The sequence below is a fragment of the Staurois parvus genome, unplaced genomic scaffold, assembly GCF_062004578.1.
Source record: "Staurois parvus isolate SC_StPar_1 unplaced genomic scaffold, SC_StPar_1.0 ptg000364l, whole genome shotgun sequence".
Taxonomy (NCBI): domain Eukaryota; kingdom Metazoa; phylum Chordata; class Amphibia; order Anura; family Ranidae; genus Staurois; species Staurois parvus.
Genome location: NW_028318160.1, coordinates 463,546 through 490,655, shown reverse-complemented (window position 1 = coordinate 490,655; position 27,110 = coordinate 463,546). Strand labels below are relative to the sequence as shown.

The following is a 27,110-nucleotide window of genomic DNA, read 5'->3' as shown; positions in this document are numbered from 1 at the left end:
AAATAGATGAGGAAAAGTGAAAAAAAATATATAGATTAACACATGAAAATGTAAATATGAAAGATGTGGAAATGAACTATACATTTTTGGCGAGATGGTATATTACACCGAATATAGCACATAAACAATGTAGAGATAATTCACCTTTGTGTTGGCGGGGATATGGGGAAAAGGGCACAATGTTAAATATATGGTGGGAATGTATTAAAATTCAAGAGTATTGGGAGGGAATAATTCACCAGATTCAGAGGATAATGGAGATTAAAATCCCAAAGGATCCAGTGACATGTCTCTTTCATGGTACTAAGTTCTCAGTAGAAAAATATAAAAACTCCGGTATATTACACTATATAAATGCAGCAAAAGGCTTAATACCCAAACACTGGAAGGAACAAGAATAATAAAAATAAAGGATTGGATGGGAAAAGTAGATCAAGTATACAGAACTGAGGAACTATACCATATAGATGAAGATAGAATGGGGATTTTCCCAACTCACACAAATCTATCTTTGTCCTCTCCTGCCTCTATGCCAGCTGCTCCAGTCCAGCCTGCCACAATGCCAGCTGCTCTGGTGCAGCCTGCCACCATGCCTGTCACTCTGATCCAGCCCATAATTGAGCCTTTTGCCTTATGGGGGATTCTCAGCAATCAGGCCCCACCCTATGGCAATTCCATCTGCTCAATCCTTTCTTAGGAGTACCATCCATCTTTTGGACAGACTTCCTCATTCCACCTGTCAGGAATGGACTTGCCAGTAATGGTGGGACTCACCTGCCTTGTGGGCTGCAGTACCAGGGCTGGCCAGCGGGTGCTCCCAGCAATCAGAGACTCAACCCTGCAGCCAGCCAAACACCTGAAGTTGATTATGCAGATGTATTTAAGGGATGGCCAGACCTGCAGTCTCAGCCTTGGTGTGTGTTTTTCCTGGGCCCTGTATCTTGTTCCTGCATTCCTGTCCCTGTCCGATTCGTTGCTGACCCTGCCTGATCCGGACCTCTGCTGACTTCTCCTGTTTCATCCCTGGCTTGTGACCCCGACCATTCTCTGCCTGACCCCCTGTACCTACCTGCCCGATTGTTATTGACCCGGCCTGCCTGACGACGCTTGCATTGTATGTACTGTTATCTGTGGGTGGTTTGGTTTGGTTCGTTTGCACTGTGTTATGTTTTAGTATTGCACTGCGTTTATGTTTGTATTGTTAGTCTTTAATAAATTATATTGTTTATAACTTATCTGAAGCCTGCGTTTCCCTGCGTCAGTCACATACCTCTGGTCACACCCCGGAGCCCTGACATTACACCAAGGCCAATCCTGACCAGAAGTGGCTGCACAGGGAAGCCATCTTGGCTTGTTGCTGGGAAGGATGGATCTTGATGAGGTTGTGTATTTATCTGTGCTAGTGTTTGATGACAGAGAGTATGCTTATCAAACTCTGAAGGAGTATCCCCGGGATGAACTGCTAGAATGTATACGGATCGCTCATGTTCTAGTAGATCAGGGCACAGAGTTCTCTGAGGTGCAGCCATTGATTCAGGTTTGTGCTGAGTTGGTTTCATCTGGTACCCCCGAATGCAGGGATGAATTTTTGCCCCCATTTAGTGCCGACCAGGTAGAGTCCCTGGTGTGGTTATTAGAGGATGATGTGGATTACTTTCTGGAGCGTTATTCTGCATGTTCACCACAGATACTAAGAGATTGTATAAACGCAGTGCAGTCTTTGGTCAGACAGGCTTTGTGTAAGCTGAGCTTTGTTCAACCCATACTGCAGACATGGTCAGACTTGTTGCACCCAGCCTCAGTCAGCTTGCAAAAACCCAGTCCTGCTTCTAATCTATTTCTTCAAAGCTCTATTCCTGCATTCCCAACAGCACCTCCAGTTACAGCCCAGTATACCCTGCTATCTACCGCATGTCAGTACCCTGTTCCCACTCGCTGCACCTATCCTGCCTTTAACCCTGTAAAGAAGCCCTCTGTAGCAACTGTTCCCTCCCCTGTTCCATCCTCTAGCTCTTCTCTGTCTCCAGCTGCTCCATCCGTTTACAAACCTGCGCTTACTTACAGTGCTCCAGTAACTAAAACCAGGAAAAGGCGAAAGTTCTTTCCAACCAATACCATCCTGCCAGTATCCAAACCGGTCAGCCTCCCATCTGAGAACCTGCCTTCCGTGGTGCAGCCTGGTGCCTCGGCGCCCACAATTCAGCCTGATGCCTCTACCCAGCCTGATGCCTCTACCCAGCCTGATGCCACTATTCAGCCTGATGCCACCATTCAGCCTGATGCCACCATTCAGCCTGATGCCTCTACCCAGCATGATGTTTCTACCCAGCCTGATGAACTGATCCAGCCTGATGATTCCATTAGGCCAGTTGACTCGATGCCCGCTGTCGATCCAGACGATCCGGTACCTGATGACCCAGTACCCGCTGTCATGCCTGGTGATCCGATGCCCGCTGTCAAGCCAGACGATCCAATGCCTGATGACCCAGTGCCCGCTGTCATGCCTGGTGACCCGATGCCCGCTGTCGGGCCAGACGATCCAATGTCTGACCCAGTGCCTGCGGTCATGCCAGTTGACTCGGAGCCCACTGTCGTGCCTGTTGATTCGGTGCCCACTGCCTTGCCAGATGACGCGGTGCCCGCTGGCGAACCAAATGACCTGATGCCTGGTGACCCAGTGCCCGCTGTCATACCTGGTGACCCGATGCCCGCTGTCGAGCCAGACAATCCCATGCCTGATGACCCAGTGCCCGCTGTCATGCCTGGTGACCCGATGCCCGCTGTCGGGCCAGACGATCCAATGTCTGACCCAGTGTCCGCGGTCATGCCAGTTGACTCGGAGCCCACTGTCGTGCCTGGTGACTCGGTGCCCACTGCCTTGCCAGATGACGCGGTGCCCGCTGGCGAGCCGAATGACCTGATGCCTGGTGACCCAGTGCCCGCTGTCATGCCTGGTGACCCGATGCCCGCTGTCGATCCAGACGATCCGGTACCTGATGACCCGGTGCCCGCTGTCGTGCCAATTGACTCAGAGCCCACTGTCGTGCCTGGTGACTCGGTGCCCACTGCCTTGCCAGATGACGCGGTGCCCACTGTCGAGCCAAATGACCTGATGCCTGGTGACCCGATGCCCGCTGTCGAGCCAGACGATCCAATGTCTGACCCAGTGCCCGTGGTCATGCCAGTTGACTCGGAACCCACTGTCGTGCCTGGTGACTCAGTGCCCACTGCCTTGCCATATGACGTGGTGCCCGCTGGCGAGCCAAATGACCTGATGCCTGGTGACCCGATGCCCGTTGTCGTGCCTAATGACCCGATGCCGGTCGCCCCGCCTGGGGGCCCGATGCCTGTCGCCCCGCCTGGGGGCCCGATGCCTGTCGCCTGCCTGGGGGGCCCGGCGCCCATCGCCCCGCCTGGGGGCCCGATGCCCGTCGCCCCGCCTGGGGGCCCGATGCCTGTCGCTCCGCCTGGGGGCCCGATGCCTGTCGCTCCGCCTGGGGGCCCGATGCCTGTCGCCCCTCCTGCGGGCCCGGTGCCTGCTGCTCCGACTGGTGGCCCGGTGCCTGCTGCTCCGCCTGGTGGCCCGGTGCCTGCTGCTCCGCCTGGTGGCCCGGTGCCTGCTGCTCCGCCTGGTGGCCCGGTGTCCAGCTCGATGTGCCGCTGCCCGGAGTCCTGCCCGATGTGCCGCTGCCCGGAGTCCAGCCCGGTGTGCCGCTGCCCGGAGTCCAGCCCGGTGTGCCTCTGCCCGGAGTCCAGCCCGGTGTGCCTCTGCCCGGAGTCCAGCCCGGTGTGCCTCTGCCCGGAGTCCAGCCCGGTGTGCCTCTGCCCGGAGTCCAGCCCGGTGTGCCTCTGCCCGGAGTCCAGCCCGGTGTGCCTCTGCCCGGAGTCCAGCCCGGTGTGCCTCTGCCCGGAGTCCAGCCCGGTGTGCCTCTGCCCGGAGTCCTGCCCCATGTGCCAGTCTTTGATATCCCGCCAGTTACCAGACCCGGGCGGTGGAACATTTTGCCCAGCTAGGACTGTTTGGAGCGTCCTGAGGCCGCTCCTTGAGGGGGGGGGTACTGTCAGGAATGGACTTGCCAGTAATGGTGGGACTCACCTGCCTTGTGGGCTGCAGTACCAGGGCTGGCCAGCGGGTGCTCCCAGCAATCAGAGACTCAACCCTGCAGCCAGCCAAACACCTGAAGTTGATTATGCAGATGTATTTAAGGGATGGCCAGACCTGCAGTCTCAGCCTTGGTGTGTGTTTTTCCTGGGCCCTGTATCTTGTTCCTGCATTCCTGTCCCTGTCCCTGTCTGATTCGTTGCTGACCCTGCCTGATCCGGACCTCTGCTGACTTCTCCTGTTTCATCCCTGGCTTGTGACCCCGACCATTCTCTGCCTGACCCCCTGTACCTACCTGCCCGATTGTTATTGACCCGGCCTGCCTGACGACGCTTGCATTGTATGTACTGTAATCTGTGGGTGGTTTGGTTCGTTTGCACTGTGTTATGTTTTAGTATTGCACTGCGTTTATGTTTGTATTGTTAGTCTTTAATAAATTATATTGTTTATAACTTTTCTGAAGCCTGCGTTTCCCTGCATCAGTCACATACCTCTGGTCACACCCCGGAGCCCTGACACCACCAAGTGGGGCCTCGTCCTTTGCTCCAAGCCAACCTGCATCCAACCTGTGTTCCAATGTCCCACTTTAACCATAACTATATACCACCTGCTGTCCAGCCAATAAGTTCTCTGTCCACCATCCTGTTTGGCTCCATAGATCCTTTACTGGCTGATCAAATTGACTTTGCTAATTCCTTGACCATTGCCCAGCCTGATGGCATGCTGCCTACTAATGAGATACAGTCCCATCCTTTACTGCCTGCAGATGGGTTTCAGTCTGCCACTGGTGCCCTGCTGTCTGCTGCCAAATCTTGCCTCGGGTGATCTGCTAACCTCTTGTAATCTTGCCTCACATTTTCCTTTGCCAGTTGCTCAGCTTGGTGGTCCTGAGTCTGGTGTTCAGCCAGAAAATCCTGGTCCTGATGCCCAGTCTGAGGTTTCTAGTGCCCAGCCGGAGAGTTCTGTTCCTGAGGGTCCTGTTCCTTATGTCCTGCTTGAGGGTTGTGTTTCAGTTCCTTTTGTCCAGCCTGGTGGTCCTGTTCCTTTTACCCAGCCAGAGGGTCCCATGCCCGATGACACCTTGCTTCTAATGGTCCTGTGCCCAATGACCCACCTTCCTTTGACAGTCTTGTGTCCAACAACCTGCCTGCCTCTGAGGTATCCGTGCCTGATGATCAGCCTGCCTCTGATGGTGCCCTGCCTGCTGCTTATCCTGGTGGTGCCCCGCCTGATGGTCCTCTGCCTGCTGCCCAGCCAGATGGTCCTCTGCCTGCTGCCCAGCCTGCCTCTGATGGTCCTCTGCCTGCTGTCCAGTCTGCCTCTGATTGTCCTCTGCCTGCTGCCCAGCCTGCTTCTGATGCTCCTGTGCTCGTTGCTTAGTCTGCCTCTGATGGATTTGTGTCCGCTGCCCAGTCTGCCTCAGATGGATTTGTACCCACTGCCCAGCTAGTCTTTGGTACTAGGGTCTCATCTGCTGTTGGGTATAATCTTGCTGTGCCTCTAATTTTGCTGTGCCTCCAAGTTTGTTGCATGCCTGGCATGGGCTACCCACTCAGACAAAGATCGCTGCCCCTCCTGGGTCCCTCTTGCAGCCATTTGTTGCGCCAAAGCTTGACAATCCGAATATCCACTATGTAAGTAAGAACTGCATTCCCCAGTTCATTCCCAGTAGTAGAGACCTTCTTCGAAAGGGCAGAGTTCCATCTGAACCTTGCCCTGACCTAGGTGGTATCTTTGCAATCCCAGGTGCATTAGGGGACCCTCGCTGGGTAACCAATGCCTTGGGTAGATCTATGTGGCTGTTAGAGGGTGGAACAGTTTCTGTCAAACCAAATGTGGAAGGTCCGGTTGGGACACCCTGGTGTCAGGGTTGTTGCATGGATCAGGGATTCTGGTGTCAGGTCTTCAGCTGGCCTTTGGGGGTCCCAGCATTGGCACATGTGCTGCATTGAGGGCATGGAGAATTTGGATGTTGCAACTCTTTAGGAATCTTACCTTTGGGTAACCCAGGCAGCTTTAGGATCCCAGTGGCAGTGTAATCAGACCCTGGCGGGTGGGGCGCATGACCAATTACCAGACTCAGGTGGAACACCTTCCAGCGGGTTAAAAGACTTTGGCTTGAAAAGTGCAAGAGAGTCCTCAGACACTGAGGGGAAACCTTTTTTGGATTTATCCTGCACCACATGGATGTTTGGGTCAAAGGTAAATGGAGCATCCAGAAGTCGCTCTTTAAGGGGGGATGTCAAGACCACTACTTGGGTCATCTGCTGGTGGCACTGTGGTTCCCAGAGTCAAAGGACGCAGTTTCGTTGGTTACCAGTGGGTGTCTCCCAGCAGCTGGGCTGTCCAAATAATTAATAAATAAATAAATAGTGCAGCGCTAAATACTAAAAAAACATTCATATAAATAAATAAATAAATATTCGAATCAATATATATCATATAAATGTGCAATAGTGCAAATAAAGTGTAACACGTGTATTACACAGGGAATAAGCAAGAGTGACCAAGTGATCAATTTTACTCAATACAGTGCAATCTGCGTATTCCCTATAAGGGAATATTCAAAGTGACCAAGTGACCAAACAAACTGTATACCACAAAATACTCTAAAAAACGCCACTCTGTGTGAACATGTCCATATATAAATATAGAGTGTATCTCATACACAATCTTCATGCAAGTGTTGTCAAGTGTCCACACTGTGTATATCCAAAATTAGCTGCAATGGCCCCTCACCTCCTTACATCGACCCTGCAGGGTCAACTCGCTTTGGGAAACAAAACACCACTCTGGTATATCACAGGATCCTCCCCAGCGATGTATGCTCTATAACCAGCTTCCTCTCCGGTTCCTCCTTACACAGATCATACAGGGACACTTCGCCTCAAGGGACAAACACCACTCTGGTGTATCTCAGGATCTTTCCAAGCGCTGTATACTCTCTATTCACATTCCACACTGCACCCCTGACACCCCCAGAATAATCAGGATGATGGGGGTCACCAAACACCCAAAACACCTTGGGGTTTCTATAGATGACAGCGGGGAGGATGAAGATGGTGACCCCCCTAATCCTGATTATTCTGGGGGTATTCAGGGCCAAAATTAGAAGTCTATGCCACACATCACTCGAATGGGTGAGTGCCAAGATCAAGCCTTTTCTGACACTTTTTGTTTACATGAAAAAACAGTTTTTTTTGCTAGAAAATTACTTTGAACCCCCAAACAGTATATATATTTTTTAAAGCAGGGGCCCTAGAGAATAAAATGCTGGGTGTCACACTGCATTTGAGCAGTGATGTTTCAAACGCAAATTTTTGGGAAAAAATAGCCTTTTTGGAATTTTAATGCATAAAAACACACTATATTGCCCAATTGTTTGCTAAATATAAAAGATGATGTTATTCTGAGTAAATGGATGCTAAACATGGCAAGCTTTAAAATTGCGCATGCCCGTGCAACGGCGACAAACTACGCAAATTTTTTATATCAATAGGCGAAGCTTTAAAAGCATTTACAGGTCACCACTTTAGATTTACACAGGGAGGTCTGGTGCTAGAATTACTGCGCCCGATCTGACCTTCACAGTGATAACTCACATGCATGGTGCATGGTCCGACACGGACCGCCGCTTGCGTTTTGCCTTTTTGCATGAGCACGAGGATGAGGGAGGAGGTGAATTTTTTTTTTTAAATATTTATTTTTCTTTTTTTTACTGTCGCTTTCATTTTTTTTCCTTTCACTTTCATTTTTATCACAGGGAATGTAAATATCCCCTGTGATAGCCATAGGCAATGACAGGTACTCTTTTCTGAGAAATTTGGGGTTTATTAGATTGTAGATCTCTCCTCGGTCCTTCCTTGTTTTTCTAATTTTAAAATAGCGCTGTTTGTAACTGGTGAAACCGAAATGATAAAATGCTCATAGCTTCCGGTTTCTTAGACCATAGGGATGATTGGAGGCATTCTGGTCTCCGTTCAGCTCTATGGTCAGCCAGTGGAACTGCCAGCTGCATTCTCGGGTTCCCTAGTGGGAAGGAAGAGCCCAAGAAAACCATGGAAGGTGGTGGTGGTGGTGGTGGGGGGGGCATCCCTTCCTGCTGCTTATAAAAGCGATCCAGTGGCTACTTAGCTGCTAGGGTTGTTTTTTCATGAAGGCTGATCACCAGCTGAAAAAATGATACCAGGATGATGCCTGTAACTGTAGGCATCATCTAAGTATAACCACTGAAAGTCCAGCGATGTACCAGTACGTTGTTGGTTCATGTTGGGCATATATGTAACAACAGAGAACATGGACATATGATGATTCGGGTGTGTGGACCAATGTCCATTCTTTTTTGTGATGCCCATGTTGAGGGTCAGGCCCAAAAAAGTTTTAAATTCAGAAACCGTGCTAGGTTTCCATGCTAATTGTCTGGGAAAAGCTGAATTGATGCAAATCTTCCGTTAGAAACAGTGGATGGGCTAAACGCTAGTGCTGCATTTTTGGGAACACTATACTAAGGAGGCATTAGTATAGTTCTGTTTGTGATCAATATATTGATCCATACAAACACTATACCAATAATGGCGGTGATCAGCGACCTATAGCATGAGTGCGATAGTGTGCGGGCAATCTAACGCTAGCTGACCCTGGCTGGGAGGGAAGCTAACTGACCCTGATGCTATCTGATATTTCTAGTGGCAGTAATACAGTGAAAAATATTATATACTGACATTGTTTTAACGGCACTGGCTTGGTGACATTGTGATCAAAGGGTTAATAAGGACAATCTAACATGTGTGTGTGTAAAATGTAGTGCTTTTACTCAGTGCCATGTTCTCTCTTCTCTCCCTGGACTGGCATAGGGGACAGCGGTGGGCACATGCATGCGCACGCACATGTGGAAATAGAAAGCGACGTAGGGGTAGGTCGCTTTGCCCAGAGCAACATTTTTCTTTTTACAATTTTTTTTTTTAAACACTTTCATCAGAGTAGTGCAAATGTTACCATAGTAACATTATACTACTTTGGGGAGGGTGATCAGGAATTTTTTTTTAACACTTTTTTGTTTAACACAGATTACTGTGGCAGCCTGATTCTACAGTTGTTTATATTAATTTTTTTCTCATTTTCTTTAGTTACTCACCGTATCCCATTCCTGAATTCATTGTTGGACACAGCGTCTTTTATTCTCAACCATATGGTTATAGTGCCACCAGCATGAGTAGCACACTAGGCAGAAAAAAACTCGGCACCATCTATGAGAAGTCCTGGCTGAATAGGCAAACCAGTTAGTCACAAGCAGTGTCAAGGAAAAAACATAGAGGCGTGGTGTTTTGTTTGTCAATGAACTCAGAGAAAGGGTTTTACGGTAAGAAAAAAAAAACATTTTCTCTTGTGTTCATTGATGTCTTATTTTCTCGACCATATGGACTTCTCAATTGCCCACTAAGTGAGGGGTGGAAGAAAAAAACAAGACCAAACATTAAAGACAAAACCTGGCCAACAAGAATTCAACCGGAACACAGGAGCCTAACCAGAACATACACCCCCCAGGAGGGAACAGAAACCCCAAACAGCCGCCTGCAAAACTTTGCAACCAAAACATAAGTCCGAAGATGCCAGGACATCCACCTTGTAAAATTTAGTAAAGCTGTACACAGATGACCAGGTTTGAGACACTGAGCCTGATGATGGAAGGCCCAGGAATCACTAAGCACCTAAGAAGAAGGCGCCGTTACAGGAAAGAGGAAGCTGACCCTTAATGGGCCTGAAACATGGTCTGCCTAATCCATCTAGAATTGGTGGCAGAGGATGCAAATCTGATGAAACATGATGGGATGCAGGGACCACTTGCCTTGGTCCAAAGTTTGACAGTTGAGGTAGTCTACCTGCCAATTGTTAACGCCGGGGATGTGCATGGTGAGAAGTGCCCGCATGTGTCCTTCCACCTACCTGAGGATGCAGGAGGCCTCTAGCGATGCTGCCACACACATTGTCCCACCATGGTGATTTACATAGGCTACCACTGTGACATTGTCTGACTGGATATGGACAGGGTGCCCTCAAAGACGCTTTGTCCACTGCTCCAGGCAGAGTCTGACTGCCTGAAGTTCTAGGACATTGATCGATAACTGGGTCTCCACTGGCATAACCTGTGACCATGGGCTGAGCTTGTCGACAGCACTCCTCCCCAGCAGGAAAGGGTGGCGTTTGTCATCATCACCATCCAATGTAAGGAAAGATTTCCCCCTCCTGAAGGACAGGAGGTCAAAGCCACCAAAGTAGCAACATCCTGGTCTTTTGACCCAGACAAATCTGGGTGTCCAAGGAGTCAGGGAATTTGTCCCACTTGTACAGATTTCCTTCAAGAAGGGCCTCGTATGGAATGGAGCGCATTGATCTACCTCAAAAGGTGAAGACCATCAGTCCCAGGATCTGCATACAACAGTGAAGGGTGGACCACCTCCAGGACAGCAGCAGCCAAATCACTGACTGAAGCTTCCGGACTTTGTCCAGCGGAAGAACTTTGACCAACACTGGAGAGAGTCTGACCTAGATAGTCCAGCTCCCTGGTCAGGAGAAGAGTGGATTTCTGAAAATTCAGGATCTACCCAAACTCTTGCAAGGTGGTGATCATGATCACCACATCATGCTCCATGGCCTAGAGACTCTGCCCTCAAAAGCAGATCATCCAGAAAATAAATCATGGTAATCCCCAATTCTCTCAACACAGCCAGAACTGGAGCCAGCACTGAAAACCCGAGGAGCTGAGGCGAGACCAAAGGGTAGCGCCACAGACTGATAATGCTCCTCTGCCACCAGGAAGCGGAGGAAACACAGGTGCCAGACACGGATGGGGATGTGCATGTAGGCATCCTCGATGTCTATAGATACCAGAAAATCCCCTTGATACAGGGAGGCCACCATGGACTGAATGGACTCCATCCTGAACTTCTGCACGTGCACAAAGCAGTTCAGAGCCTTTGAGACCCAGGATCAGGCAACAACGTCCTTCCTCCTTCAAAATCGTAAACAAGTTGCAGTAGAACCCCCAAAATCATTCTTTGGGTGGAACTGGGACAATCACCCCCTGAGACAGCAAATCCTGCACAGCCCTGTACAAAGCCCACAGGCGAGCTGGGGAAAGCCGCAGGTTGGCGGAAAAATAATAAGGGCAATCTAACGTGTGTGTGTAAAATGTAGTGCTTTTACTCAGTGTCATGTTCTCTCTTCTCACCCTGGACTGGCATAGGGGGCAGCGGTGGGCACACGCATGCGCACGCACATCTGAAAATAGACGCCCACTAGCCGCAAGGGAAACCCCCAAGGATACACAAGTACCCCAGGCCAGCAGAGGAGGTGATACACCACTAGCACTCACCACACCAAGCCAGAGCAGAACAATCAGCAGTCTCACTAGCAGAAGAAGAAAACTGAGGAGCCATGTGGAACACACACACTGTGGTCAGGAAGCCGGGGAACAGCTGCCCTGATGAACTGAAGAGGTCTGAGGTACAGTAGGGATCGAAAGTTTGGGTACCCCAGCTAAAAATTTGTATTAATGTGCATAAAGAAGCCAAGGAAAGATGGAAAAATCTCCAAAATTTTTAGCTGGGGTGCCCAAACTTTCGATCCCCACTGTACCTGTGGGAGCCACAGTGTGGCTACAAGAAAATGGTCGCTATATTCCCGCCCACCAAACAACATAAGGCCAGTCAAAACACATGAAAGCCCACTTGGAGTTTGCAAAAAAGCACCTGAAGGACTCTCAGACGGTGAGGAAAAAAGATTTTCTGGTCTGATGAAACCAAGATTGAACTGTTTGGCCTCAATTCTAAACATATCTAGAGGAAACCAGGCACCGCTCATCACCTGCCCAATACCGTCCCAACAGTGAAGCATGGTGAAGGCAGCATCAAGCTGTGTCATAACAACTGGAATATGTTTTTAATTGAGTTGTCTTATACTTATGTTTTTTTCTAACTTGTTAATAAAATTGTATACATTGTGTGTAGTCCTTGAGCTCCCTAATATAATGACTTGTTCTAACTCTTTACAAAATAGTATCACTATGAAAATATATGTATAGGCAATGAACTGAAACTGCTTGGTACTCACTGCTGTTCATCCAGAGGATCCGAGGGGGCACAGCACTTTTTGGAGGGTTACAAGGCAATTCCACAGAATCTCCTTCTTCGACCTCAACAGGTTCTATGATCTCTTTCGGCCATTTAGGCGTGGCTAGAGGAAGGTAAGATGTGATATTAAAAAATAGTTTTATTATACATAAGCTTGCTTTTACAGACAAAATATTTTAAATGACTGAAAAAAAAGCAAGGCAATTTACGGTACACAAGTGTTGTTCAAGAAACATGAAAAATGACACCCGAATAATTCTTGAACATCTCTGCAATAATGATCTAATGTAATGAAAAATATTATTCCCACCCCCCTGGGACATCATGCTAATACTTTTATTCAAGCGTAAAGACCAATTAGTCTTTTTATAGAGAAACAAGTTCTTTTTCTGTAATAGCACTAGGGTTATGTTATGTAAAATGCCTAAAACTGAACTCCAACTTTATTTTCACTAGAAAGGAATGTGATTATCAATACCAGCATAGATCATCCCCCTGTACCATGTTGCTCAATTTTTTGGCAGATTTCCTGATATTCTGGGTTTAGTTTTTGCTTTGTGTCATGTGACACACTGCCTATCCTGCTGAGTGACTCTGTTCCTTCCACCAGTGGCTAGAGTCAGTAGACTCCCCTTCGTAAACTTTCCAACTCTGTAAAATGATGTAATTTCCCCACACCTGATTCTGGGCAGGATTGAAAACATCCTAGTTAGGATTATTAATTGAATTATTAATTTTCATTTTTTCTTTTTATTATTATGAATTATTTCACATGTGCACCTTTCATCAGATTATTATGGTTGTTTATTGATCTAAATAGTGCAACACGTATAGTTTTTTGAAAATGTTGTTGTTTGGTGAAAACACATAGTGAGTGCAGCTGTTTGTCATTTTATTCACACATTTTTTGATGATTTCTTTTTTAATACACATAGCTCAGGGTGTTTATTTCAATTATTACTAGATAGAGTGTCGATTGGAAGGAGGCAACCATTCTTTCCTTGGGCTTGTGAGTACAGACACAGATCTCGGGGACTCTGTGACCTTTGCTACCCCTCTGATGCCTGAGAAAAGAGAACACTAGCTAGTGTTCTGAAGAGCTTGTCCAGCGGGTGCTACGGCAAAGGACTTTGCTCAATTTCTATTACTTTTGGACTGCCACAGTATAACAAGCCTGTACCTGATGAGCTCAGCCCTTCAACTACTACTGCTAAAAGGGATTATACTCACTCCTAAGCTACTTTTTACTACACTTTAAAGAGAAGTCTGCTATTTGTTTCAGTCAGGACTTCAATACTATAACACAAGATATAAGGTGAGCGCAGATACAATGGTAGCAGCTAGCACAAAAGGCAAGGTAACACACCCACAATAATCAATTCAAATGTAAGTGCAGCGCTAAAGCATAAGTGATAAATGCAATCATAGAGTGCTTATGTGTATAGAAGTGTTCATACAATAAAAACGTCTCAGATTATAAAATGATAGAATCATAAAAAACTCTACAAATCTGAACATAAACAGTCTGTTGCGCTACATGTCACAGAAGTGTCAAGTAATACATGTTTGCTTTTTAGCTTCGGCTCCTGTGGTGAGCTTCTCCCCCCTAGGAGGATCCTTTGCTGGTTTTGCATAGCCCTGACCCTAGAGAAGTCCAGTCCCTATTTATGGCTTCCTGAGACCCCCCATAAGGGTCAACATTAACGCTATTATACAAGTAGTGTTCTGGTGAGTGCACATCCATATAAGGTGGTGGATTCCCATGTTGGATCATGATCACTCTAGAGCATCCCAGATGTTATTGCTACACCTTGTAGTTCCACGATCACCGTACATTGCTGTGACCTGTAGTGCCACAGACTATGTATAATCACTAATATTGCTAAAAAGCACACACGTATCTGTGACCTGTAGTGCCACGGACTATTTATATTCACTATTTATGTTCAGATTTTTAGAGTTTTTTTATGATTCTATGATTTTATATGATCTGAGACGTTTTTATTGTATGAACACTTCTGTAATGGAACTGACCCAAACTGCCCTTGAGTACTTCCATTAGACTACCACTTTCCCATCCGAATACACATAAACACACACATCCCATAATAGTTTGCTCCCAAACAATAGAACAATGGGATGCAGCCACATAACAGCAAACAATCAACAATCCCCCACCCCAATATTAGGACAGATCACCCTGTACCCCTAACAGGCACAGGGTGATTTACACATAAGAGGGATATGGTGTCAAGGCACAGGGTGATTTTCCCAGAGGTTATGTTATTCCATGTGTTGGCATCCATCTTGGATTTCTGCAGAGCATGGTGGGAATCTTTTATGCCTTCAGGTCTCTGAGGTCCATCCCCCAGAGGGGTGTGGCTGATTACATATAAGCCTGTGGTCCGCACATGCTCTTTGCACTTGTGTCGCTACAGCTCTGTTCTGACTCTCGTGACTCTCCTGGAATCTGACTCGGCTTGTGACTCGACCATTCTTTGTGTTCTCCTTTGATCTGACCCTCCGTTGCTGAACCCGGCCCGTGACCTGTGATTCTCGTCTGCTGTCCTGTACCGTTTTGTCCCGTTGTTGTTGACCCGGCCTGCCCGACTACTCTATTGTCCTTTCCACCAGCTACACGCCATTGGCGGCGGCCATTACCGCAACTGGGGTGTCTCGGGGGCCGCGACCTGGTTCCTGGCTGCGTCAAGTCCATCCCCACCATCAGGGGCCCTGGTGAAGGGCAGCCTGGGACTTAGACTCCGCTCCCTGAGGGACTTCGGTCTGTGGGTGGTGGTTGTCGTCAGCCAGTGCGTTACATTGTTATTAGGCCTGCCTATTCGTTCCTCAGCTCCTGCCCTGACATATGGGGAGCTGAGACAGGGGTCTCCCCACCTCTCCAAAGTGAGCTAGGTTCCATGGGCCCACCACCCAAAATGACTCCCGTCACATATCTCCCCTTTCGGCACAGGAGCAGACCCCAGCTGGGTTGACTCCAAAGTTAGTCTGTACTTCCAGTCCTCCAATGCCAGCATCCACACAGTACCCCAAGCAAATTGTCCCACGCAAAGCATTACTCACCCAGCCAACCTCTGCCTCTCTCATAGAACATACCCACTGCTGGGGAGAAGTACAGACTGGTCCTTCTTCCTGAAGTCCTCTCAGCCATTGGAGAGAAGACAGGGTGGCTGGGCAAACTCCATCATGCTGTTGGGGATCTGGGCCGACTGCCCAGCATCCCTGGGGTATCCAGGTGGTGACTGTAGTCTCATCCACTTTGACTTGATGGACAACCCCCAGTGTTCGCAAAGTAAGGCTGACATCCTCCTGACCCAATGCCAGACCCTTTTCTGGGAATGTGTCATTGGAGACCGAAGTCCCATCCACAGACATCAGCTCAAGCTGCAGTTGCGAGGTGCCGATTGCATCCTCTTTCTGTAGCTCCTGCGGTGCTGACTGTTGTGGGCAGAGGTCAACAATGCCATGCCCTGATGCTAGCTCTTCTGCTGGAGGCGCACCAGCTGGTTCCTCCTCAGCAGAAAAGTCAATCAAGTCCCCAGTCTCTGGAACTGGTGTCTGGGGATTGGGGTTCACCATCTCCTGTCCATGGAACCCAAAAGAAGTTACCAGTGCTGGGAAGAGCCTACCAGAGCTCTGCTGTCACATACCTGACCGGAGGCTGTAATAGAGCGGTTACGGTTAAGTGCAGTGCGCCCCTGGAGGTGGAAACAGGAGGTGCAGTGCCCAAAGAAGCACGGGTTGCCAGTGGTGTTGCTGCTTGGAAATGCCTGAAGAGATGGAGCCCGTGGGTGCTCCAGTTGCAGGGTGCATTTCTCCAGAGAACACTTGGATCCCGGAGGATGGGTAGAGTAGTCAGTAGCCAGAGCCAGGATCAATATGGAACAGCAGACAGGAGCAACGTCAGGATCAAGCCAGGGTCATACACAGAGTAGTAGCAGACAGGAACAAGGTCAGGATCAAGCTGGGGTCATACACAGAGCAGCAGACAGGAACAAGGTCAGGAACAAGCCGGGGTCATACACAGAGCAGCAGACAGGAACAAGATCAGGATCAAGCCGGGTCAGTAATGGGTAATCAGCAGAAGACTCAGGACCACAGGAACAGGAGGGGCTGACGATAATCCAGCAATCATTGAGCAGAGCTGCGGTCCTTATAAAGGCCACTGAGTGTCAGCAATTAGTGCACCCTGCGTGTGCTGGTGTGTTTTCATGCACAGGAATGTTTCACTACGTGTCGCCTGCCTATGCACATGCGCACTTCTTTGCGTCAATTGGCGTGGCCATGTTGCGCATTGGCACATTTGCCCGAGCTTCCTCGTCTTTTCCTCTGACATCTGCCCTTTTGTCAGCACTTCAGGTTTGGGGACGGCAATCTCTGGAATTTCCACTGCTGATTCTTGAGCATGCTGCTGAACATGTTTTAGTAGTTGCCTGTATGCCCTTTCCAGATAATGTTCTTTCATCAGCAGGTATTCTAGATCTGGTTCAAGCTCTGAGACCCCTGTGAGACTGAACATAGCCTCTCTGTCTTCTCGCAGGTCCTCAAGGGTAGGTTCTCCTTCATCGCCAAACACAAAATAATCTGTAAGGCTATCCCACAGCAATCCAGAGCCACCAAAATCATATCCCTCCGGAGAGCATTCTGTTGTCACCCCTAAATATTTCTGCTCTGCGTGCCATTGCAGAACCTGATATCGGTTGCCCAGCTCTATCTCTTGCTGGACCAGCCTGTCCAACTCAGTCACCCATTGCTCCTGGGGTCGCTCTCCCAGGAATGGCATCCATAACTCCCATTGGTCCCTGGTTCATTCCCCTGGGGTTGGATAGCACTTGCCTTTGTACATACCAGCAACCTGGAGGGCTCCACTCCAAAGCACCAGCCGAATCCGCTGCCTGAGCTCCAGGTACTCATCCGCAGACATAATCCTGAGGTATGTTGCAAGAATGATCCTCAGCAGCCCCGTGAACTCTGATGCCAGGTCCATATCTCCACTAGGGTGACCGACATCTACTTTCCTGATCTTGAATCCCGGTGGTGGTTTGGATGTGTTCACAGCCAGGAAGCACAATCCCACCACTTGCCACCAATGTAACAGAACTGACCCAGACTTCGCTTGAGTACTTCCATTAGACTATCGTTTCCCCGTCTGAACACCAACAACAGACACCACAGCCGAGCATACAAGACTAGATGACACCGGTCTTGAAGTAAACCAGGAGGTAGACTAGTTTATTTGAACACAGGTACAATATATACACAACAAAGGGGCAATTCCCCCTCCCTGCATAATGATACAGGGCGGGGCAATCTACATTTAGTAACAAGAGACACACAGGTATTCAAACTTCACACCAGCAGACAGTCCCATCAGGAGGGAAGGCTGCTGGAGACACCCCCCCCCCCCTCTAAGCTAATACACATAAACACATGCATCCCATAAAAGTTTACTCCCAAACAATAGAACAATGGGATGCAGCCATATAACATCAAACAATCAGCAACCCCACACCCCAATATTAGGACAGATCACCCTGTACCCCTAACAGGCGCAGGGTGATTTACACATGTGACGGAAGCGTAGGCAGGGCAGAACACACAAAGAAGACGGTAAACACACAAAGCTTTATTGAACTATGGAAGGCACTCAATCATGCAGTTCATGGCATTCCGCAACATGCGGCTTGAAGGGACACTCACGACAAGCGGGTTCACGGGACTCAATGGGAACTTGGCTGTGGGGTCTGACCTCAGCACAGCTCCCACACAGCTCTCTAGGGACAACAGCAGGCTCACAGGGACTCAGCGGGACCTTAGCTGTGGGGTCTGACCTCAGCACAGCTCCCACACAGCTCTCTAGGGACAACACCAGGCTCACGGGGACTTAGCGGGACCTTGGCTGTGGGGTCTGACCTCAGCACAACTCCCACACAGCTCTCTAGGGACTACCCCAGGCTCACGGGGACTCAGCGGGACCTTAGCTGTTGGGTCTGACCTCAGCACAGCTCCCACACAGCTCTCTAGGGACAACACCAGGCTCACGGGGACTCAGCGGGACCTTGGCTGTGGGATCTGACCTCAGCACAGCTCCCACACAGCTCTCTAGGGACAACAGCAGGCTCATGGGGACTCAGCTGGACCTTGGCTGTGGGGTCTGACCTCAGCACAGCTCCCACACAGCTCTCTAGGGACAACACCAGGCTCACGGGGACTCAGCGGGACCTTAGCTGTGGGGTATGACCTCAGCACAGCTCCCACACAGCTCTCTAGGGACAACACCAGGCTCACGGGGACTCAGCGGGACCTTGGCTGTGGGATCTGACCTCAGCACAACTCCCACACAACTTTCTAGGGACAACACCAGACTCACGGGGAATCAGCGGAACCTTAGCTGTGGGGTCTGACCTCAGCACAGCTCCCACACAGCTCTCTAGGGACAACATCAGGCTCATGGGAACTAAGCGGGGCCTTAGCTGTGGGTTCTGACCTCAGCACAGCTACCACACAGCTTTCTAGGGACAACATCAGGCTCACGTGGACTCAGCGGGACCTTAACTGTGGGTTCTGACCTCAGCACAGCTCCCACACAGCTCTCTAGGGACAACATCAGGCTCACAGGGACTCAGCGGGACCTTAGCTGTGGGGTCTGACCTTAGCACAGCTTCCGCACAGCTCTCTAGGGACAACATCAGGCTCACGGGGACTCAGCGGGACCTTGGCTGTGGGGTCTGACCTCAGCACAGCTCCCACAGCGCTCTCTAGGGACAACATCAGGCTCACGGGTACTCAGCGGGAGCTTGGCTGTGGGTTCTGACCTCAGCACAGCTCCCACACAGCTCTCTAGGGACAACATCAGGCTCACGGGAACTCAGCGGGACCTTAGCTGTGGGGTCTGATCTCAGCACAGCTCTCTAGGGACAACATCAGGCTCACGGGGACTCAGCGGGACCTTGGTTGTGGGGTCTGACCTCAGCACAGCTCCCACACAGATCTCTAGGGACAACATCAGGCTGGGGGGGGGGGTGGCGAACCTCCTCAGCACACAGATAATCTGGGCCCCAGAGTATTAGGCAGAGTATCGTAGGGCCCGCAGCAAAGCAGTTCTAGCACACAGCAACAGCGGGTAATCCGGGCCCCAGAGTATTAGGCAGAGTATCGTGGGGCCCGCAGCAAAGCAGTTCTAGCACACAGCACAGTGGGTAATCCGGGCCCCAGAGTATTAGGCAGAGTATCGTGGGGCCCGCAGCAAAGCAGTTCTAGCACACAGCACAGTGGGTAATCCGGGCCCCAGAATATTAGGCAGAGTATTGTGGGGCCCACAGCAAAGCAGTTCTAGCACACAACACAGCGGGTAATCCGGGCCCCAGAGTATTAGGCAGAGTATTGTGGGGCCCACAGCAGACAGTCCTGACCCAGAGAATTAGCAGAGTAACATTAGCGGGGTGGCAGCGGATACTCCCAGCCCTGGAGTATTAGCAGAGGGCAGCGGGTATTCCCAAACCTGGAGTATTCTGCAGAGTGGCAGCGGATAAGAGTCCTGACCTTTGGGGGGGGGGGTCTCCTGCAGAGTGCTGATCGGGGATGGCTGCGGAGGTCTGGTCCCCACCCGGACCTCCCAAAGGCTTGCAGTACAGCAGCGGCGGAGACAGAAGACAAAGGCCGGGTCCCGCGCCAGCCTTTTTAAGGCCAGCCAGGACGCTTCCCGATTGCCCCGGCAATGTCCGGCCCAGCGCCACGTTGCCGGGGCAACGAGGCACGCCCCCTTGACTCGGGCTGCGCACTCGTGAACGCGGCCTTTGTCTCCTGGCGGGCGCAGAGCGTGGGAAGCCCCTGTGCCCGTGCTGTACCCACCGGGGGAGCGCGGAGACCTGTTGGCGGCCCCGCGCCAGAATCCCTCAGCGGGGTGTCACTCCTCTCCGGCTATACGGCCGTAGAGGTGTGAGGTCCGCCACAGGGGTCACTTTCCTCCCATCCTGCACGGCCTGCCTTCAAAGGCCGCATCAGGATGTGAGGAGGTGACAAGGGGCAGGGGGGTGAGTTGACCCCCCTCATCCTGTGCAGCCTATCTTCAAAGGCTGTGACAGGATGAGGAAAGGATGAAGGGACACAGAAAGACACAGGCACAGGGGGTGGGGGGGGGAGAGGAGCAGACACTCCGTGACAACACATAAGAGGGATTTACACATAAGAGGGATATGGGGAGCTGAGACAGGGGTCTCCCCACTTCTCCAAAGTGAGCTGGGTTACTTGGGCCCCCCTACCCTGAGTGACTCCCGTCACAACTCCTATTCACATAAACACTCTATGATTGCATTTTTCACTTATGCTTTAGCGCTGCACTTACATTTGAATTGAGGACTTCAATACTGCTCAACTAAGAGATAAGTTCAGATGTCCTCAGTGTGAATAGTTCTAATTTTGAAGTATCCTACTACAATTTCCCATCCCTATCCCCAGTTCTACAATAAAACTCCAGTTCTAAAAATAAAACTCCAAAAACAAACATTCCCTGGACTATTCATTGAAGACAACAAGCAGAAGTGTGTGTGTGTCAGGGATCTCCTCGATCCCCGCCGCGATGGTCCCGGCGCAGGCGCAGTGCACCGCCCTGTGCAGGGACACGGGCACTAGGTCCGGGCCGGCCGCGGCGTTCGAGTTCACGCATGCGCAGTAGAAGCCGTGGCCGCCCGCTGGGCACCAATGGCAGCGCAGGGCGGGATATTTAAATGTCCCTGAGCTGTCATTCAATGCCCCTCATTAGTTCTGACCTACTGTTGCTGACCTGGCGTGTGACCCGACTATTCTCTGCCCGCTCCCTTGTACCATACTGTCCTCTCCGTTACCAACTCGGCCCGTCTGACTTCGCACTTGTTCAGCCATCCATCCCATCGGGGTCACCCGACCTCCTCACATCTGGCTCTCCCTGGTTGGAGCCCCTGGCGAACACCCCTACCGCTGACAGGTGTGCTCAGTAGTGGCGACCTGGTCCCGGGGTACTCCAAGTCCATCCCCACCATCAGGGGCTCTGGTGAACAAGTGCCCTGGGGCTTGGACTCCGCGCTCTGGGCACGCCTGACCAGTGGAGTGCTAGTGGTGCCGCTCGGCGGTCCCTCACAGTACCAGAAGGCCATGACTGAGCCTCGAGGAGGACCCTCCCCGATGGAGGAGGTTTGCAGGCACCTGGCTACCCTGACGCAAGCAGTAAACGTGTTACAGGACAGATGTTTGCAGATTGAGAATCGGTTCCAGGCCTGCACCATATCTGCTCCTGTTTCACAGGCCCCGGCTCCTGCACCCCCGGTCGCAGCAGCCCATGAGCCGTCTCCCGGGCCTTCCGCATCACTCCCTATGGCGGAACCCCGAGTACCCTTACCCGAGCGCTTCCACGGGGATCGCACACGCTTCCGGTCATTCCGTGACTCCTGCCTGCTCTATTTCGAACTGCAACCACGGACTTTTCTGACGGATTCAGTGAAAGTGGGGTTTGTTATCTCCCTGTTGCAGGGTGAACCCCAAGACTGGGCCCACCGACTAAGGGGAAATAATGATCCCCATCTGGTTTCAGTTGACAACTTTTTTAATGCTATGGCCATCTTATACGATGATCCACAACGGGCAGCCTCAGCCGAGGCCACATTATACGCACTCCGACAAGGTCGGCGAGCGGCTGAGGAATACGCCTCTGACTTTAGGCGTTGGATGGGGGACACTCGTTGGAACGAGTTTGCGCTTTTGCACCAGTTCCGTATGGGCCTCTCAGAGGCTCTGAAAGACGAGCTCACCCGGGTGGAGGTGCCCGAGACATTAGAGGACTTGATTGCACTAACCATTAAAATTGACCGTAGATTACGGGAGCGCAGATTGGAGAGGTCTGGTCAGGGTCGCGGAAATACCTGGGGGTCATTCCAAGGATCCAGTCAAACTACTAGGCCAAACATCCAGAACCTGCCGTCTGAGGATGCTCCCGAACCCATGCAGCTAGGCCTGGCACGGCCTAAGCTACCGCCAGAGGAACGCCAGCGCAGACGCTCCCAGAACCTGTGTCTCTACTGCGGTGAAGCTGGTCACATGGTACGTTCCTGCCCACAGAAACTGAGTAAGTTCACCTCATCTTCTTTATCTATTGGCAATATGAATCCGTCCCAATACTTAGTTGTGCCCCTCTCCTTTCAGCTTTCAGAAAGGACCATGGAGGTGACGGCCATAGTTGATTCGGGGGCATGCAGCTGTTTTGTGGATATCAATTTTGCTCACCGGCAGGGTATCCCCCTCCATCCAAAGGAGAAAGGGTTTCACATCTTTTTGGCTGATGGCTCCCGGATAAAGTCAGGGGTGGTTAACCAGGAGACCCCTTCCATTGTTACTTCCATTGCCGGCCAACACCGGGAGCTCCTCCGCCTGGATGCTATTGCATCACCCCTTTTCCCAGTCATTCTGGGGCTCCCATGGTTGCCGGCCCATAACCCCCAAATTGACTGGGAGACTGGGGTTGTCTCGTTCCCTTCCCCATACTGTTGGGAACTGTGCCGAACTTCGGACCCGGAGGTCCCCCAGGTCCTCCTGTGCTCTGAAGGGGATGCCAGCCTAAAACAAGTGATTCCTGCAGCCTATCATGAGTTTCTTGATGTGTTCAGTGAATGGGGAGGAGATACTCTACCCCCCCCACCGCCCGTATGACTGTCCTATTGACCTGTTACCTGGTTCAGAAATTCCCTTTGGGCGAATTTTTCCCCTTTCTGAGCTGGAATTAGGGGCCCTGAAGGACTATATTGAGGACAGCCTCCGGAAGGGATTCATCCGTCCCTCCACTTCCCCAGCAGGTGCAGGGATCTTTTTTGTAGAAAAGAAGGACAGACTTTAAGGCCATGTATTGACTATCGGGAACTGAATAGGGTCACAATCAAAAATCGTTACCCATTACCACTGGTACCGGAATTATTCCAGAGCTTAAAGGCTTCAGTAGTATTTACCAAGCTGGACTTAAGGGGAGCCTACAACTTGGTTCGCATAAGGGAGGGGGATGAGTGGAAAACGGCCTTCCGCACCCGTTTTGGCCATTTCGAATACCTGGTCATGCCTTTCGGGTTGTGCAATGCACCGGCCACCTTCCAGCACTTTGTAAACGACATCTTTAGGGACTTCCTGGATATCTTGGTCATCGTTTACTTAGACGACATTTTGATTTTCTCATCCTCCCTGGGGGAGCACAGGGTACATGTAGCAAAGGTGTTGGGGCGGTTGCGGCAGCATGGGTTGTACGCTAAAGCAGAGAAATGTTGCTTTGAACAGTCTAGCATTACATTTCTGGGCCTGATTATCTCCACCGCGGGGGTCGCAATGGACCCTCAGAAAGTCTCTGCGATCCTAGATTGGCCTGAACCCACAGACAGGAAAAGCGTCCAACGATTTATCGGGTTCGCAAACTTCTACTGGAAGTTCATCAAGAACTTCTCGGGTCTGGTCTCCCCCATCACTCGGTTAACCAAGCTTGGGACACGATTCAGATGGACGCCAGAGGCACAGGAAGCTTTTGAAGCATTAAAGAAGTTATTCACCTCGGCACCCATTCTGGGTCACCCTGACGCCTCCCTACCCTACATCTTAGAAGTAGATGCGTCAGAGAACGCGGTTGGCTCCATTCTTTCCCAGCGAAAGGGCGCCAAGGAATTACTTCACCCAGTAGCATTCTTCTCACGGAAACTTACCCCTGCGGAGAAGAATTATGACATCGGCGATCGAGAACTACTGGCTATCAAGACCGCATTAGAGGAATGGAGGTACCTGCTGGAAGGTGCCTCACACCCCATCCTGATATTCACAGACCACAAGAACCTGGAATATCTGAGGACCGCCAAACGTTTGCGCCCACGACAAGCGAGATGGGCATTGTTTTTCTCGAGGTTCCATTTCCACATCACATACAGGCCGGGATCAAAGAACACGAAGCCAGACGCATTGTCGCGCATGTATGAGGACGCCAAGGAGATCCCAGTACCGGACACTATTCTGCCTGCAGGAAACTTCTTGGCCCTCCAGACGAACCTTCGCTCCAAGATACTGAGAGCATCCACAGCCATGTCTACCCCAGATGTGGCGCCCCTCCAGAACAAGGGGGGACTCCTATGGAGGGAGAACCGGATTGTGGTGCCGGAGGAAGCCCGAACCCTAGTCTTGGGACATTGCCATGACCACCCGATGGCAGGACATTTTTGCCCGGTCAAGACCCTGGAACTTCTCCGACGTTCCTTCTGGTGGCCAGACATGGCCAAGGATTGTAAGAGCTACGTGGGCTCCTGTGTCATCTGCCAGCGCAACAAGCCTTCAAGGAATAAGGCGTGGGGTCTGCTACGTCCATTACCCATCCCTGAACGGCCTTGGCAGAAGATCTCTATGGACTTCATAGTCGAACTTCCACCTTCACTTGACCACACAGTAATTCTCGTGGTCGTGGACCGTTTATCTAAAATGGCCCATTTTATACCATTACGGAAGACTCCATCGGCAGCCGAGACGGCGCAAGTTTTTATTCGAGAGGTTGTAAGACTGCATGGGGTCCCTGAAGACATCGTCTCGGACCGAGGTGTGCAATTTACCTCGAGATTTTGGAAGGCATTGTGCAAAGCCCTGGATATCAAACTATCCCTTTCCTCGGCATTTCACCCTCAGACCGATGGACAGACCGAAAGGACCAATCAGACCCTGGAGCAATACTTACAATGCTACACATCTTTTACTCAGGACGATTGGGTACCACTTCTCCCTCTGGCGGAATTTGCGTATAACAACGCTTGCCATTCAGCAACAGGGCAGTCCCCGTTCTTCTCCAACTATGGGTTTCACCCTGTCTTCCTCCTGGATTTGGTCCCGGAATGCCCAATTCCAGCAACACAGGATTCACTAACTTTTTTCTCTTCGAACAATAAGAAACTACAGGAAGCCATCAGTCAGGCCCAAGAAGATTACAAAAGGGCTTTTAATAGGAAACGAAGAGCAGATCTGGTGTTGCGGCCCGGAGAGAAGGTTTGGCTGGCTACCTCTAACTTGAGGATGCTCTGCCCTTCAAAAAAGTTGGGACCTAAATTTATAGGCCCTTTTTGCCTTAAGCGGATGGTCAATGAAGTGGCCTATGAACTTGTCCTCCCTGAGACACTCAAGATCCACCCAGTCTTCCACGTGTCCCTGCTGAAGCCGGTAGTCCCTGATGCCTTCCCGGAACGGGAATCCAGGCCCCCGGAAGCCGTAACAGTCGAAGAGGAAGAAGAATTTGAGGTGGAATCAATCCTGAAGTGCCGATGAAGGGGGGGCCAGACCCAATTTCTTATCAAGTGGAAGGGCTACGGCCCTGAGGACAATTCTTGGGAACCAGCACATAATGTCCATGTACCCAGACTTGTCCGGAGGTTTCTTTGTGACCACCAATGGTGGAGAGATCGGGTGGGCATCCGGAGGTTGCCCGTAAGGGGGGGGCAATGTCAGGGATCCCCTCGATCCCCGCCGCGATGGTCCCGGCGCAGGCGCAGTGCACCGCCCTGTGCAGGGACACGGGCACTAGGTCCGGGCCGGCCGCGGCGTTCGAGTTCGCGCATGCGCAGTGGAAGCCGTGGCCGCCCGCTGGGCACCAATGGCAGCGCAGGGCGGGATATTTAAATGTCCCTGAGCTGTCATTCAGTGCCTTCTGGTCTTACCTGTATCCTGTGATTCTGAACCTGTGCCTAAGTAAGTTATTGACCCGGATTGCTCTTGACCTGCTGATTTCTCCTGCCCAGACCTTTGCTTTGCCTGACCTCTCTTTCTGAATGCCCCTACTGTTCTGACGTTCTGACCTACTGTTGCTGACCTGGCGTGTGACCCGACGATTCTCTGCCCGCTCCCTTGTACCATACCGTCCTCTCCGTTACCAACTCGGCCCGTCTGACTTCGCACTTGTTCAGCCATCCATCCATCCCATCGGGGTCACCCAACCTCCTCACATCTGGCTCTCCCTGGTTGGAGCCCCTGGCGAACACCCCTACCGCTGACAGGTGTGCTCAGTAGTGGCGACCTGGTCCCGGGGTACTCCAAGTCCATCCCCACCATCAGGGGCTCTGGTGAACAAGTGCCCTGGGGCTGGGACTCCGCTCTCTGGGCACGCCTGACCAGTGGAGTGCTAGTGGTGCCGTTCGGCGGTCCCTCACAGTGTGTGTATTTGGCTGAAGAAACACACTGTGCCTGGCTGTGAGTTGAAGTAAGGGAAACCGGAGCAAAAGTGCAAGGGGCCGTCGCAAGGTTAGCATGTGGGGACATCAGTCTGGGATTTTCCCCTTGGAAGTCATAGTGGTTGCTACGGGCAACAGAAGAGATTGTCGCTGTTGTGTGTAGAGGCAATTGGGATGTTGAATTGCAGAGAGGCAAACAATGTGCTTTACAGTTAAGGACACTGCCAGATCAGGGGCTTTTCCTGGTGGCAGCAGCAAATGTTGATGTGTGGCGTGGCAGTGAGAGAGCCAGTGAAGTCTGTCTGAAAGGAGACAGGATCATTATCAGTGTCTGTGCCACAGAAGATGTCTGCTACACAGTTGCCAGTAACGGGACATTTTCAAATGGTGGCAGTGAAAGGGTTAACTAGCAGAGTGGGAAACAGCACACTGGGACTGTCTGCCCAACAGGAGGGTCCGCCCTTCATAAAGAATGGGCGGAGTCGGCACCCAAAGTAGGCCAATGAAGAGGGGCGGAGCTAAGCCACCATTCTGGGTGCAACTGAGGAAGAACCACGTGTGAGGAGTAGCAAGATGACGGCAGCAGATGTGCTTGTCGGAACTGCTGAGAAAGGTGGTGAACATCCAGCATGGCTAACCGACACCAGAGTACATTTGGCCCCCCAT

The 27,110-nt window shown here is 51.0% G+C and overlaps 1 protein-coding gene across 9 annotated transcripts in view; it reads right to left on the bottom strand.

Moving 5' to 3' along the window:
* Nucleotides 1–27,110, bottom strand: part of L1CAM (L1 cell adhesion molecule) — a 721,289-nt gene that overhangs the window by 377,765 nt on the left and 316,414 nt on the right. For all 9 annotated transcript variants that reach the window (XM_089685157.1, XM_089685163.1, XM_089685158.1 and 6 more), the window contains one exon: nucleotides 12,212–12,334. In XM_089685157.1, coding sequence (XP_089541283.1) covers nucleotides 12,212–12,334 — 123 coding nt within the window. The remainder of the gene's footprint in view (nucleotides 1–12,211; nucleotides 12,335–27,110) is intronic.